The 13,996-nt window shown below is 53.0% G+C and overlaps 1 protein-coding gene across 1 annotated transcript in view; it reads right to left on the bottom strand.

Annotated features, from left to right (window-relative positions):
- NUAK1 (NUAK family kinase 1) overlaps positions 1 to 13,068 on the bottom strand; it is a 70,896-nt gene extending 57,828 nt beyond the window's left edge. Inside the window, exon 1 of the mRNA XM_084880119.1 lies at positions 12,326 to 13,068. Within this exon, the coding sequence (XP_084736245.1) occupies positions 12,326 to 12,607 (282 nt within the window). The 5' untranslated portion in view covers positions 12,608 to 13,068. The remainder of the gene's footprint in view (positions 1 to 12,325) is intronic.
- Between the last annotated feature and the right edge of the window lie 928 nt (positions 13,069 to 13,996).

Raw genomic sequence — 13,996 nt, forward strand, 5'->3', positions numbered from 1 at the left:
ATGCAGCTTAGCCAAGCCCCAGAGACTGTGTGGTTCAAGAGCACACTGCCGTCCGAAAGGCCTGCTCTGCCACAGCTGCTAGAGCTCTCCCTCTCTCTCCCTCTCTCTCTCTTCCTCTCTTTCTCTCTCTCTCTCTGCCCCGTCATTCCGTTGATGGTCATTTTGTCCTTGGCTAGAACGTCCCACTGGGCCTGAGACACTGCACGGATTTTATGAGATTTCTTCACTTCCAGCTTAAGTACAAATACAAGCCTCCCAAATTCCACCGGAAAATTGGGGGCTAATCCAAACATTTCATAAAATTAGAACTCGTTGTGGGGCTGAAAGGAATTCAGACTGTGCCGCCACCAGAGAAATGCAAAATATTTGTTATAATTTTTCCCTTCATGGGCTGTATTTTAAGAAGCAAGTGCTTTTTCTGGCTTGAAGCAGAAGGGGTAGGGGAAAACGGAAGAGCTTTTGTGTGTGTGTGTGTGTGTGTGTGTGTGTGTGTGTGTTTTTAATCTGGTTTGCAAAAGGCATCACCAGATGAAAATAATCGAAGAATTCTGCCCCACTTGCTAATTCCTCAGCTAGGATAACAATCCTTCCCAATCTCAACTGCATCTTGCCTTTAAAATAAAAAATAAAAAAATTTTAAGTGTTTTTCCTGGAAAATGGCACTTTGGAGCCCTAATGTTCTTGCACTTTAAGCGCAGAATTTTTATAGCTGAGATTTTGTTAGCAAGAGAGGCACTGAAATCATTCATTCAGACATGCCTGCCACGTATCACCAATATATACTTGCCAGGCACTGTGCTAGACACTTGGGATGTATCAATCAGTAGAACTGATGGGCATTATCCTGTCCTGTAGGATACGCCTCCCAGCGAAGAAAAGCAAACAAGAAAGGATTCAGCTGAAACCGGTTTGGCTCAGTGGATAGAGCATCGGCCTGCAGACTGAAGGGCCCCAAGTTCGATTCTGGTCAAGGGCATGTACCTTGGTTGCCGGCACATCTCCTGTAGGGGGTATGCAGGAGGCAGCTGATCGATGTTTCTCTCTCATCGATGTTTCTAACTCTCTCTCCCTCTCCCTTTCTCTCTGTAAAAAAAAATCAATAAAATATATTTTAAAAAAAGAAAAAGAAAGGATTCAGCGCCTGGTGCTTTGAAGCCATTGGGGATGAGACAGGAGGCTTCACCAAATGCAGAATCTGAAAGCGGCTGGAATGCAAGCTCTGAGCGAGAGAGCAGGAATCTGTCTCCTCGTCATTGTCGCTCTCTCCGTCGCCCAGAGCAGGACCGTGTTGGACACATAGCAGGCATTCAGCAAATACTTGTTGACTGAATAATGAATCCCAAAACAAACAAAAAATCAGGCCCAGAGCTCTCATCTCCCAGATACGCTGGCTGAAGTCACAGAAGGGACACATCTTGCCCAAGGTCACGCAGCTGACGTTGTGGCAATGCTGGGACCAGCTCCCAAGCCTCCTGACAGCATCCCCAGACACAGAGCACTCCACAGCCATTCAACAAATGTTTCCTGCATTCTTCTCATGTGCCGGGCATTGAACGGACACTAGAGGAGGAGAAGAATGAGTAAGACACAGAAAAATCAAGATTATGGAACCAAGTTCCTCAAATTGCTACCTCACAGCCTGGAGACAGTTTTCTCTAAGCTTTAAGCCTGGGTTCAACGAACCAAAGCAAGGAGCTTCAGAGGCTCAGAGGGATCCATACCCATGAGAGGCCATGGGGTCCAGAGGTTACAACCATGAACCCGAGGTTAGACAGCCCAGCCCTAAGTCCCGTGACCTCTTTAAGCCTCTCCTTCCTCGTCTGCAAAATGAATGCACTAATAATACAGGCTCAGAGGATAGAAGGCATGTGAAGTACTTAGAACAGTGCCTGGCACACACTCATCTCTCACTAAATCTTTCCTGCTATTAGGGCTGTTAGGGGAAGGAACACACGCACGCGCACACACGCACAGGCACGCACGCAGGTGCACACACACTCTTGACCTTTCTACACATTCAAGAAGGTGGATACAAATCAGTGGAGATTTCCACTCAATTCCTCCCCTGCCCAGGATTCCTGCTACCAGCTGCTTGCACGCCCACACGCCGGGTCCCTCCCGGAGCATTCCATTGGATTCTGGCAGAGAAACGTTATCAATTAACCTTGAGGCAGATGCAAAGGGGACTTCTCCCTGGAGCGGAGCGAGCGCATCACTGCCCTGCCCTGCCCAGCCTTCGCATCCGCACCCCGTGCTGGGCTCTGCCCTCAGCAGATGGCCGGACTGTCAGCTCCTTCCCTCCCACTGCTCCAGCGGCTTAGAGAAGAGTTCACTTTCCAATCTACCCAGAACCACTCAGCATCATTACGTTATGGACTGCTAAGAGCTTCTCAAAGTTTGTTGGCATCTTTTTTAATTGGTTCTGTGAAAATCAAGGCTGAATAAGGGATGTGCTTGAAGCAAAGGAATGAATTCTAAGAGATTAAAACATACACACATACACACACACACACACACACACACACACACACACATCAGGGAATCAGTTTCCTTAACCAGCAAAGAAAGGTAAGTGTGGACCACCAAGATGGGGATCTGGAAATGACCGGTAGGTACACCTTCTACAACCAAGAGGTGACTGAGCTCCTTTGGGACAGAGGTCATATCTTGTCCCTTATTACCCCCCTACCCGCCCCCCCCCTCCCCCCCACCTCCCGCCAGTAATCTCAAGGTTGCACAGGAGGTTTGAGAGAGACTTTTAGAATCCCTTTTAGAATCCCTTCCACCACAGCTGTACAAGACCGGGATCTGAGAGTCCTCAAGGCCCGTGGGGTGAATCACAGGAGAAATAACCTTCTAACCTGCCTAGATCTGATGGGTGCCTTGGTGGCTTTTGAGTCAGCTAGAAGAGATGGGGAGGGAAGGGCCATCGGAAAATCCTCAGAGAAACAGCCCCATTTTTTTACTGTGAAAAGAGATTCAAGCTGCACACCCCAAACCACTTGAACACCATCCTCTGGTTCCAGGGAAGGAGGGGAACCTACCGCAGAGGCCTCTTAGCACCTTCTGGCTGGAAACCTCAGGCTGCCTCTGAGTATCTCTAATGAAAGTAAACAAGTGGAATTCTTCTCTCCGGTTTAAAAAGGGGCAAATCACCACGGTGCTTCTCGCAGACATGCATTACCTCTGCACTCCAGCCAGTTTACAGTTCTTTAAGTGCTTGATTTACAACCGGGATACAATGTTTTGAAAGCCTTGCAAATGCACTTTGCATCTAAAGCCTGCCTAACTCTGTAGAGGGGATGGCCAGGGTGTCTGGGAGGGGAGGCTGGGAGGAGTCTCAGGAAGCAGGAAAGCAACCCAAGAATGCAGTGCTTTGGGGAGCAGCGGGCAAGGGCAAGGGCAAGGAGCAGGTTCGCCCTGTCTCTCTGGGCCCACAGGGCAGTCAGAGGCGCCTGGCAATGCTGGGCTGTCCCCGGATGTCCTCACAGTGATGATGAGGAGAGGGGTGACTCAGGTCTCATCGGGCCTTCCCCACTGCCTGCCATGTTCACAGAACTCCCCTGTCTCCGGATTGCTGGTGTACTCTGCATGCACTTGTTCATTTGTTCATTCACTCCTTCCTTCATTCATCTTTACGGAGCACCTATTACATACGCCTGGCACCAGGCTACAGACCAGGATGCAGTTTACCTTCTAATGGGCAACAAGAATCAAAATTTGGATACACACAAATCACCAAAACCACACGGTTTATGTGCTCTGAAGGGAATGGATTCGGGTCCAAGACAGAGGAATTAAGGACGTGAGAGTTCAGCTATCCAGGAAGGAACCTCAAAGGACACGGAAAAATCAGAGTGTAGTCCCCTCGTAATCATGAGAGGGTTTTCAGAAGGGGAGCCGTGATCTAAGATGAGGGGGTCACCAGGTGCTCAGCGCTAGTACTTCTCATCACAATAGCAATGCTGGCTCTAGTTCTCAGGGGCCTACTGAGCACCAGGCTCCAAACCCCATTTCCCACTCGGTAGTCGCATTTTTCTAGATGAGCATGCAGAAGCTCGGACGGAATGGGCAGCTTGCCCAGATCATCTAGCTGCCCAGTAGCGGGGAGGAATCGGAACTAGAGTCTGCCCGATTCCACAGCCGTGACTTCTTCCTCCGCCCCTCGCTGATATACTACCTTGCGTTGCTCCCAGATGATTCCAGATGTGTTCACTTCACATCCCAACAACTAACTTCTCGGTATCCTGTCGGCAAGGCTCCTCATATTCCCCGAAATACCCCCACCGTCCTGGGCCCTTTAGTAAGTGCTCATTAAAATGCATCAAGTTTATTGCTAGAGTGACAGGAAGAGGTGTGTCAACCCCCAAAGTATGTCGTGTCTTCATCACGGGGAATCTTTTGACTTTGTCATACATTATATATGATGATCTTATTGCCCATCTACTACGTACTTAGCACAGGGCTAAAAGCTTAGTTAGCCAAAGCACCTGAACCCTCTCAACCCTCCATAAAATCAGACCTATTAGGAACAGCTGAAAACAGGTTTTAAGGAGGCTGGGGGACGAGCCCAAGGTCACAGGACTGTCAAGGGCTGGGATGGGATGTGGACCCAGGGCATTCTCCCTTGACCATGGTGCATAGGACAACGCTTTCCACTCAGCACAAAACGCACATACTCGCTCCCTGGACCCGCAGGTTGGAGTCTTGCAGGCCTGAGAGATAGGGGCCTCTACCCCCAATCCCACTCCCCATCCACCTCCCCGAACTACAGTTGTTCTTTGTAACAGATGTATTGGAATCTAATTCACATACCATCAATTCACCAATTGAAAAATGTCGCCCTAACCGGTGTGGCTCAGTGGATAGAGCGTCAGCCTGCAGACTGAAAGGTTCCAGGTTCGATTCCGGGCAAGAGCATGTACCTTGCTTGCAGGCACATCCCCAGTAGAAGGTGTGCAGGAGGCAGCTGATGGATGTTTCTAACTCTCTATCCTTCTCCCTTCCTCTCTGTAAAAAAATCAATAAAAAATATTTTTTTTTAAATGTTTAAGTCGTAGCTTTTATAGTATATTCAGAGTGGTGCAGTCCTCATCACGACCAACTTTCCAACACTTGAATTCCCCCAAATAAATCCCGTGCCCATTAGCAGCCACTCCCAGCACTAGGCAACCACTAATCCATTTTCTGTGTCCATGGATTTGCCCAGTTCAAAGAAACTGAACCATACATTATACATGATCTTTCACTTAGCATAATGTTTTCAAGTTCATCTACGTATCAGTACTTCATTTTATTCCTGAATACTATTCCAGAGGTATTCCGTAAGTAAAAGAATGGAACTGATCATAAACAATATTCATAACTAAAATGAACATCCCCTATCGGGTCCATCCATCAGCCAGTGGATACTTGGGTTGCTTCTATGCATATTGGGGGCCCTTCTGAAGAATGCTGCTGGGAACATTTATGTGCAAGTTTCTGTGTGGACATGTGTTTGCACTTCTCCAGGGCAGACCTAGGAGTGGAGCTGCCCAGCCCGGGGTGAACATGCAGCGGAACGTTTACTGAAGAGCTTCGCCGTGAAGTCAACATCTGGCTGCTTCTGGGCCGCTTCCAGAGAATGTTATCAATACCGCCAGACACCGCTCACGGGTGGGTCATCTGGCCGGGCCCCTCCTGTTCTGGGGCCTGGGATCTTCTCATTCCTGCACTGCACAGCGTCGTCTGGGCCGGCGTGATGATAAATGCATTCTGCCTTAAAGCAGATACTTCACAAATCATAACTTACAGATGCTCCAGGACTTTCATGTGGGAAAGACAAATGAGACTTATGCTGTCTGACTCCGGAGCCACTGAGGACAGGAAGCCGTGGCCAGAAAGCTGACAAGCCCTGGGTAGACCGATCTCTCTCTGTCTCTGTCTCTTTCTCTCTCTCTCTCTCTCTCTCTCTCTCTCTCTCTCTCTCTCTCTCTCTCTCGCTCTCTCTCTCTCTCTCTCTAACAAGTGCATGAACACATGTAACAGAAAGGGAATTTGTGCAGGGGAGGGTCTGCCTGGCTTTGCAAACTATGCTACGTATCGGCCATTCATTTCCAGCCATCGTCTTTTCTTCCCAGCACATCAAAATGCTGCGTGAGGTCAGAAATGATGACCTCCAACCTCCACGCCTCCTAAAATATTCCCTGGCTCAATGTATGCCTCTCAGTCCATTCTATAAGCCTCTGTTGAGGACTTACTACGTGCTTGGCATGATGTGAGGCATTGGCAGCGAGTTCAAGACGGTTAGACGGGGCTTACCGACAAAACAGACAAGATACCTGACTCAACCCTTATCTCCCGACGCTTCCCAGGAGGAAATGACGTCACGAAGACCTGGCGCGCGGTGTGTGTGCCTTTCTGCCTCCAAGCAAAGAAGTGAACGGGCTGACCTCCCTCCCGAGGCCCCCTAGGGCTTCCAGAATCTAAAGCAACAAAAAACTCAGTGTGTGTCCAGGTAGAGAGCTTTTTGACCTGACTCATTAAAACATACTTGTGGCTCAAGAGCAGATAGTTCGCCAGCAGTCATATCTTTCTCTCCCAGCGCAGCCCGATTCTTATCTCCTCATACCTTAACTCTTGCGAAAACCTCCAGGCTGGCCTCCCTGCTCCGAGCCAGCCCTCCAACTAGATGGATTCAGGGCCCCCCTGCCCTGATCAGAACCCAGCCCAGCCCCCAAGAGGAGGGGAGATGGCCAAGGTCTCTGCATTCACACGACCTGTGACCTTGGCAGGCTAGTGAACCTCTCGGTGACTCAGTTTCTTCACCTGGAAAATGAGATCATTGCGGAATTATTAGGAGGATTGAATCAGTTTACATGTGCCTGGTCTGTTATAATCACTCAAGAAGTATTACCTGTTGTTATTATATTATTATTATTATTATTATTATTATTATTACCCCCATCCCATGTTACCCATCTTGCCTCCCCCTGGGTCCCAGCTCACCCTAGAACCTGCCCCCTAGCTGAAACCCCCCATATTTCAGTTATCTGAAACTCAAATCAAAGGTCATCTTCAACAGCATTTGTAGTCTCTGATTGTACAGTATTTCATGGCCTCTTCTCTAAATCCCCTGCTAAACATCAGCAAGAACCCCCCCCCCCCCACACACACACACACACACACACACCAGGAAAATAATCACCCCATGGCTGGTCTTCTGGCACCATGAGCGGAGCAACCACGCCCAAATCCAGAAGTGACCAGCTGGACAACATAAGGGAGGTTCTCCATTTCTCTAAAAGCAACAGGTTTCAAATCAGATAGATGCATTTGACACTGTCTAACTGTATAACCCTGGGCAAGTTCCTAAACCTTCCTGAAGCCTCGCTTCCCCTATCTATTCAATGGGTCTAACTAGAGTACACACCTCTTAGCGCTGACGAGAGGATCGGAGAAAATGTCTGTGAAGTAGACACACGCCCGGCTCTCCAAGGTATCAGCTGGTGGTAATACAGCTGGGAAGGGGTGTTCCTCTCCAAGATCAAACTCAATGTCATGAACTAAGCTCCAATGAACTACATTCCGACTTGAAAATCACCTGAAATCATCAGGTCCTGCAGAGAAGAGGAACTCAGGGCCTAGCCCCTGCTCAATCCTATCTCTCCCGCCAGACACTAAGTTCTTTGTCCCAGCATTTACCATGGCGAGAAGCATATGGCCGACGGCAATAAATCTGCTGCACTGAGCTGAATTAGTTCAATATTTGTAAGTACATTTCATCTTTGCTACCAGATTATAAGCTCCTTAAGAGTGAGGATCGTGTCTTGCTCTGGGAAAGATTTATTAAATGAGTGATGGAAAAAATACCAAATCAAGAATCAGGTTTCTTAGACCCAGCCCGGTCCCTCAGGAGCTGTGCAACCGCAGAAAAGTCACCTAGCGCTCTGTGCCTTATTCTTCCCATCTCCGGGATGAGAAGTCTGGGCCACGAGTTTGCCGAGGCCCCTCAATCCCTGAAACGGGAGCCGGGTCTTAGCTGCAACATGACACGTGCCTATGACAGCCACACACGCCCTGCCCTGGCTCAGCAGGCCAGCCTCCTAACGGACTCCCTCGATCTGCAAATATTCCGACACCAGGCTATGAGTAATGGGGCCAATGCTTACAACACCCGTTTTGGGGGTCAAATCAATCGCTCTGCCAAGTGAGGACGGCCCATCACTCCAGCTAGTGCTCTAGGACCTGGGGGCACAGTCTGCCCACCATCCTGTCACTCCCGTGCCAGACCCCTCCCACAGCTTAGACAACAGCAGGGACCAGAGATAACCTGGTGCCCAGGGAAAGTTGAATTTGGCTCTTGGCAGTGAGGTGATCATATGACACCTCTCTCCAAAATGTTTTGTTTTGTTTGTTTGTTTGTTTGGTTTTGGTATTTCTTGTCAATATTTTGTGCTGCCCGAAGGTCTAGGGAGTTTGGCTCAAAGGAAATGCATACCGTGTTTCGACACGGGGACTCACTCGGCAGCGTGGCCAAAATTGTAGCAAAACAAGAATTCGGCAATAAACAAAGCCTAAATTCAAGGCTTTGGAAATAATTCCAGAGCCTACTGAAATATGGCTGCCTTGGCTTCTACGGGCACACTTCCCTAGCATTCCTTAATTAACCTAAAAAGTTGATTATTTCTTCTCTCTCTCTCTCTCTCTCTTTCTCTCTCTCTGAATGATATAAGGCTTTCCAGAGCATCATACCTTTCTGGCGGTCTTAAAATCTAAATGGAAGTCTAAGTAAAAATGAGGGGAAAGAGGGAGAACTTGCTAAAAGAAGCAACTGACACTGGCTTTTGTCCCCATTTGAGGCTTTCTATAGATAATTTTACTGGATTCTCACAATAAGCGCATGAACTTAATACCATTATTTGCCCATTTTACCAATGAGAAAACTGAGGTTTCAAACGGCTATATAGCTCGCACAAGGTCACAAGGCTAGCAAGGATGTGGATGCAAGCCAGGGCTCTGAGTCCTTCTCTAAGAGCACCTCATTGCTGGGCTCGTCACCTTCCGGAAGAAGCCACTTTGAGGCCCTGTCTGGTGGACAGGCTCAGGCAGTGGCCTCAAGACCACATTTGGGATCGAAAAGGGGAAGGTGCCCGGACCATGCGGAGGGCTGGACTAGCTGATCCGGTTTCCTGATTCTGCAACACTTTTTGGAAGTGCCTTCCACAGGAGATGATGCTGTGTGGTGTTCTGTTTGATTCGGAAGGCCCTCCAGACATGCAATTAAAAGCCACAACATTCTTGTTTTTAAACACTTCTCTGTCTCAGGAGTACTGATTGCACAGCATCTCCTGCCGCCTGACACCCAACACCCGACTCCAGCCACTCGCATTGGCAAAGCCGCTTAAAACCACCCCACCTCAGGAGAAGTGCTCTAAAAGGCAAGGCTACAGCCCTCACCTGCGTGGCTCAGTGACTAGAGCTTTGGCCTGAGGACTGTAGGGTCCCGGGTTCGATTCCCAGCAGGAGGTGTGCAAGAGGCAGCTGATACTTCTCTCTCAATCCACATCTCTAATTCTATCCCTCTCCCTTCCTCTCTGTAAAAAATCAATAAAATATACTTTCTAAAAAAAAAAAAAATTTTTTTTAAGGCAAGGCTACAAATGAAAACAAATCACTGCAGAATTCTCCCTGAAGATTGAAAAGGCAGAATTGAGACAGTGCTTGTCAAGTCTCCTCCATGGCACCTTACAAGTAAAACGTAGCTGTTTAGTGCATCCTGGGAGCCAGAAGAAAAATGCCAGTTTAAATGAAAATTTCTTGCTCCTCTTGACAGATTCTGAGTCACCAAGCGCTGTATGACAAGAACAACTCGTTGACCAAATTGTTTTTTATGTTTGTTTTATTTTCTGTTCAGCCAAGCACTGGGAATTTTCCACCTGACAATTCCTGCTTCTCACTGAAGTTCTTACACCGTCTGTGAGCAGGGTGCTGGGGGGGGGGGGGGGGCGGGGGACTCAAGGCCAAGGAGGCCTCCCATTCATCCCACCTCACCCACTAGTTTTCCCACCTATTTAATGCCCGGTTTTCACCAGATGCTTTTGCTACCCTTGCAAGCGCATCTATCCAGTTGAAAGCAGTTTGGAGATTGCCAGTTTCTGGGTCTGGGTCTGCTACCAGATTCAAGATCTCTACATTCCTTTTTGAGTAAAACAAGAGATTGAACTAAAATAAACAGCACAATGGGAAACTGAACCCGGGCTGGACAATAACATCAGGACTGAAGTCCTGCCGCTGAGAAATGAGCCTCTGCCGTTCTCAGGGCGCCCCCTAGTGGGCATTCAGTTAAATCCAGACGGAATGCTGTTTCACCCACGGAAAGACAAGGGCAGACTCCCCTCTCCTGATGCAATATCCCTTCCACTCTGACTTACTCTGTGGATCCGACAGCCAGACGAGTGCCTGACAGGAAACGCCAGTGGAACTCAGAGAGGTACCTGCCACAACACAAGGTTTCATTCATCCTTTCCGTGTGCGGCAGCTCCCCAGCATTCAGGCTTCTGTGCCACCTTCCCGCCCCCCCCAGACACACCCTTCCCACTCAACCCCTCACACACATCCTCAACCTGCAGCCCCAACCGCGTCTGCTTTTCATTACCCCACTTTCCAACTCCCCAGCGCGATTCTTCAACAGCTACTAGGACAGCAGGAGCAAGGAGCTAAGCTTGGTTTTTGCTTATTCAACCTCCAGCCTGGGGAATATCTATCTCCGAAGAAAAGCATGAATGAAGTGCGCGTTGCCCAGCCTCTCCTGCCGCAGACCTGGAAAGGTGTTTGTTCCTCCCAGGGCACCGTTACAAACACGTCCTATTTACATGTGTCAGCCTTCAAACATGGCACCTGCCCGGAGTGACTTCTCCACGACTTTGGCTTGCTGGAGGATGTTTAAAAGTGGAGACAGCTTCAAATACATAATGGACAAAGTCTCATATTTCCAATTAACCTTCAACAGACTTTTTTTTTTTTTCAAGCTATAGGATAAAGTTCTATCAACCCAAACAGGGACGCTTAGAAGGAGGGAGTTATCCAGGAATCCAAATCTTTGAGAAAGGGAGGGGGGTGGGGGGGAGAGACTGAACTTTCTGATTGGTGCCCCTCTTTTTTTATTTTCACAGAACAATCTCTGCACAGATGCAAGAGAAAAATGCCAACATCAACCTACCAATTCATTCACGGATTCATTTTGCTTCCTCCCTTCCTCTCCCCCCTCCCCCAATCCCCCACCCTCATTTGTTAAGTTTATAACCCACCCTGGGCCACGAAACACCCCGAAATGTGCACACAAGGAGTCTCAAAATTAGTCTGGCGCTACATCGATGAAAATGCATCAGCTATGCTTCAAATCAAAGAACCCTGCCCCTTTTCTGCCGCACACCACGCACAATCTTTCTGCAACCGTCAGTCCCTTTGAACCCAATCCTCCAGCCACAAGCTGAGTGGATTCCTGGGCCTGGTCTGCAGAGAGGAAAATGACAACACACCACCGTCTAGAGACCCCAAGGCCCTCAAGGACCTCTTGGAGGCTTGTGTCTAGGACGCGGGGGCGCTGGCAGGGTTCCAGCTGTCACCCAGAGGGGCGGCTGGGCTAGACTCCTCAAGCAATTGAGTAGCCCTGCAGCCAGCCGGGACCCCAAGTGTAATTGCGTTGGCTGCTGCGACTCAGCATCTGTGTGGCTGTTCAAGCCCTGGGCGTCTCAGTCCTCCTCCCAGAAGCCGGGCCGAGCTGTCACAGCCCTCATGCCTGCAGCAGCCTCTCCTTTTTGGCTCCCTAACCTTCTCTCTGCAAAAGAGGCAGGAGTGCGCCTTCCTCCCTTGCAGGGACAGTGGCATCAAGGTGATAGGGGGGATGAGTGGGAGGGGAGGATCGCATTCATCTGCAGGACTCAGGGATGTGGGAGGGGGACCAGCTCCGAGCTGAGAGCTCGGAACCGGATTGGAGATGGAGCCATAAGGCATTCTCCAGGGCATGGTCTGAGCGCGCGCCCTGAAGAGGGGAGACCCCGACCGGCGGGTCCCAACCTTTGCAAAAGTGTTTGCAAATCGTAAACACTACTTTGCTGTTGGGATCAAACCCCCCGAAATATGCGCAGGCAGGATGTAACAAGTGTTTCAGGAGAGAAACACGCCTGAGTCACGGGGAGCTGGGGCGGGGGGGAGTGGAGCTGTCTGGGGGGTTCCCGGAAAGCCCCCTCTCAGACCAGACAGGCTCAGCACCCAAAGCCCCCGCCCCTGGCGCCCTCCATCCCCAGTGCCCCCCCCCAACCCCCAGGGGGGTTCCTGCACTCACCACTCGGCCCGAGAACCGCTCGGTAGCCCTCTTGACTTTGCCGTATGTGCCTTTGCCCAGCGTCTCCTGCAGCTCGTAGCGGTGCTTCAAGTTGTGCTTGTGGTGATGCCGCTTCACCCCGTGCGGCTTCCTGGGCTCCGGGGCGGCCGCCGCGGGGGCTGCGGGGGCCGCGGGGGCTGCGGGGGCCGCGGTCGCCCCCGCCCCCGCCTCCGGGGGAGAACCCGGCGCCCCGGACCCCAAATCGGGGCCGTCCCGGGCCGCGGGCGCAGCGGCCCCCTCCATGTCCAAACTCCGCCGCCGGGACGAGTGGATGGATGGACACCGGGCAGGACCCGGCACGGCAGCACTCGGGGTGTCTGGGTACCCGCCGAGGGAAGTCGGGGTGCAATCAACGCCGCCCAAGCGGCATGGACGAGGGAGGCGGCGGGATCCAGTGGGGCTGCGGCGGGGTCACGGGCGGCGGCGGGGACCGCACATCGGGCGCCCCGGTCCGCGCACCGCCCCCGGCCGCGCGCACTGAGAGCGGCGGGCGAGGCGGCGGCGGCGGCAGCGGAGGCGGCGGGGTTTGCTGGCGGGAGGGGAGGGGAGGGGAGAGAAAGGGGGTGGCTCCGGGCGCAGGAGGGGAGTGTTATGTGGGCGCCGCGCCCCCCGAGCCCTCCCCTCCCCGGGGGGACGGGCAGACGGGCAGGGGCGGGGCGGGGCGGCGCGTCGGCGGGTCCCGGGGGGCGGGGGGTGAGGGGGGGAAGGGGAGGCGAGAGGCGGGGCGGCCGGGGCTTCCCCACCTCCCTGCCTCCCCGCCGCCCCCGGCCCGGCCACCCCGATCTGCGATCTGGAGGGGGAGGGGAGCGGGCGGCCACTCGCCCTTCTTTGTGCCGCGCGGGCGGCGCAGGCCGCGGCAGGGGCCGGGGCTTTGTCCTCGCTGGGCCGGGCTGGGGGCCGGGGGACGGAGGGATCCAAGCTGGGGCGCCCCCTCCCCGGACTCGCTCGCCGCAGCTACCGGGGGCCCGCCGCCGCCGCCGCCGCCTGCAGCTCCGGCCTCCGGGCCCGCGCCCCGGCGGCGGCCGCCGCTCGCCGAGCCCGGGGCCCGAGCCGCCGCCGATCGCGCCCCGCGCCGGGGGCCGCCGGGGCCCGCTCGCGATCCGGCCGGGGGCGCCGCGGGCCCGGGCGCCCCCTCATTCTCTTCGGTGTCGCGGCGGCCGCCCCGCCGGCCGGAGCTGGGGAGCGGCGGGGGTTGGGGGTGGGGAAGGGAGCGGCGGGTGTTGGGTTTCGGGCGGTGAGTCACGGCCCCCTCCCGCCGCGTGCGCACCCCCCCTCCCGCCCCGGGGGCCCGGGGATGGCTGGCCGGCCGCCGGGGGATGGAGCGCGACCCCGAGAACCCCAAAAGGAGCGCTTGGATCCCGGGCCTTCTCTCCCTCCGGAAGATCGGAGGAAGGCAGACTCGGAGGCGGAACCTGGGGCCTCCCGTCACCATCCAGGCCCGGGAGAGGAGGAGAGCTGGGGACGTGGAAGGGACCGTGCAGAGCTGGGCGCCCACCCTGCCCGCCGAGGCCGCCCTCGGCGGTGGGCGAGCCTGGGATCTCGCATGGAGCAGGGCCCGCGCGCGGCCTGCAGAGCGGGAGGCCACTGGCCGGCCTCTAGGCCCCTCCGGCCTCGGAATTTATCCTGAAACTG

This window comes from Pipistrellus hanaki (assembly GCF_964339955.1).
Source record: "Pipistrellus hanaki genome assembly, chromosome: 3".
Classification (NCBI taxonomy): Eukaryota; Metazoa; Chordata; class Mammalia; order Chiroptera; family Vespertilionidae; genus Pipistrellus; species Pipistrellus hanaki.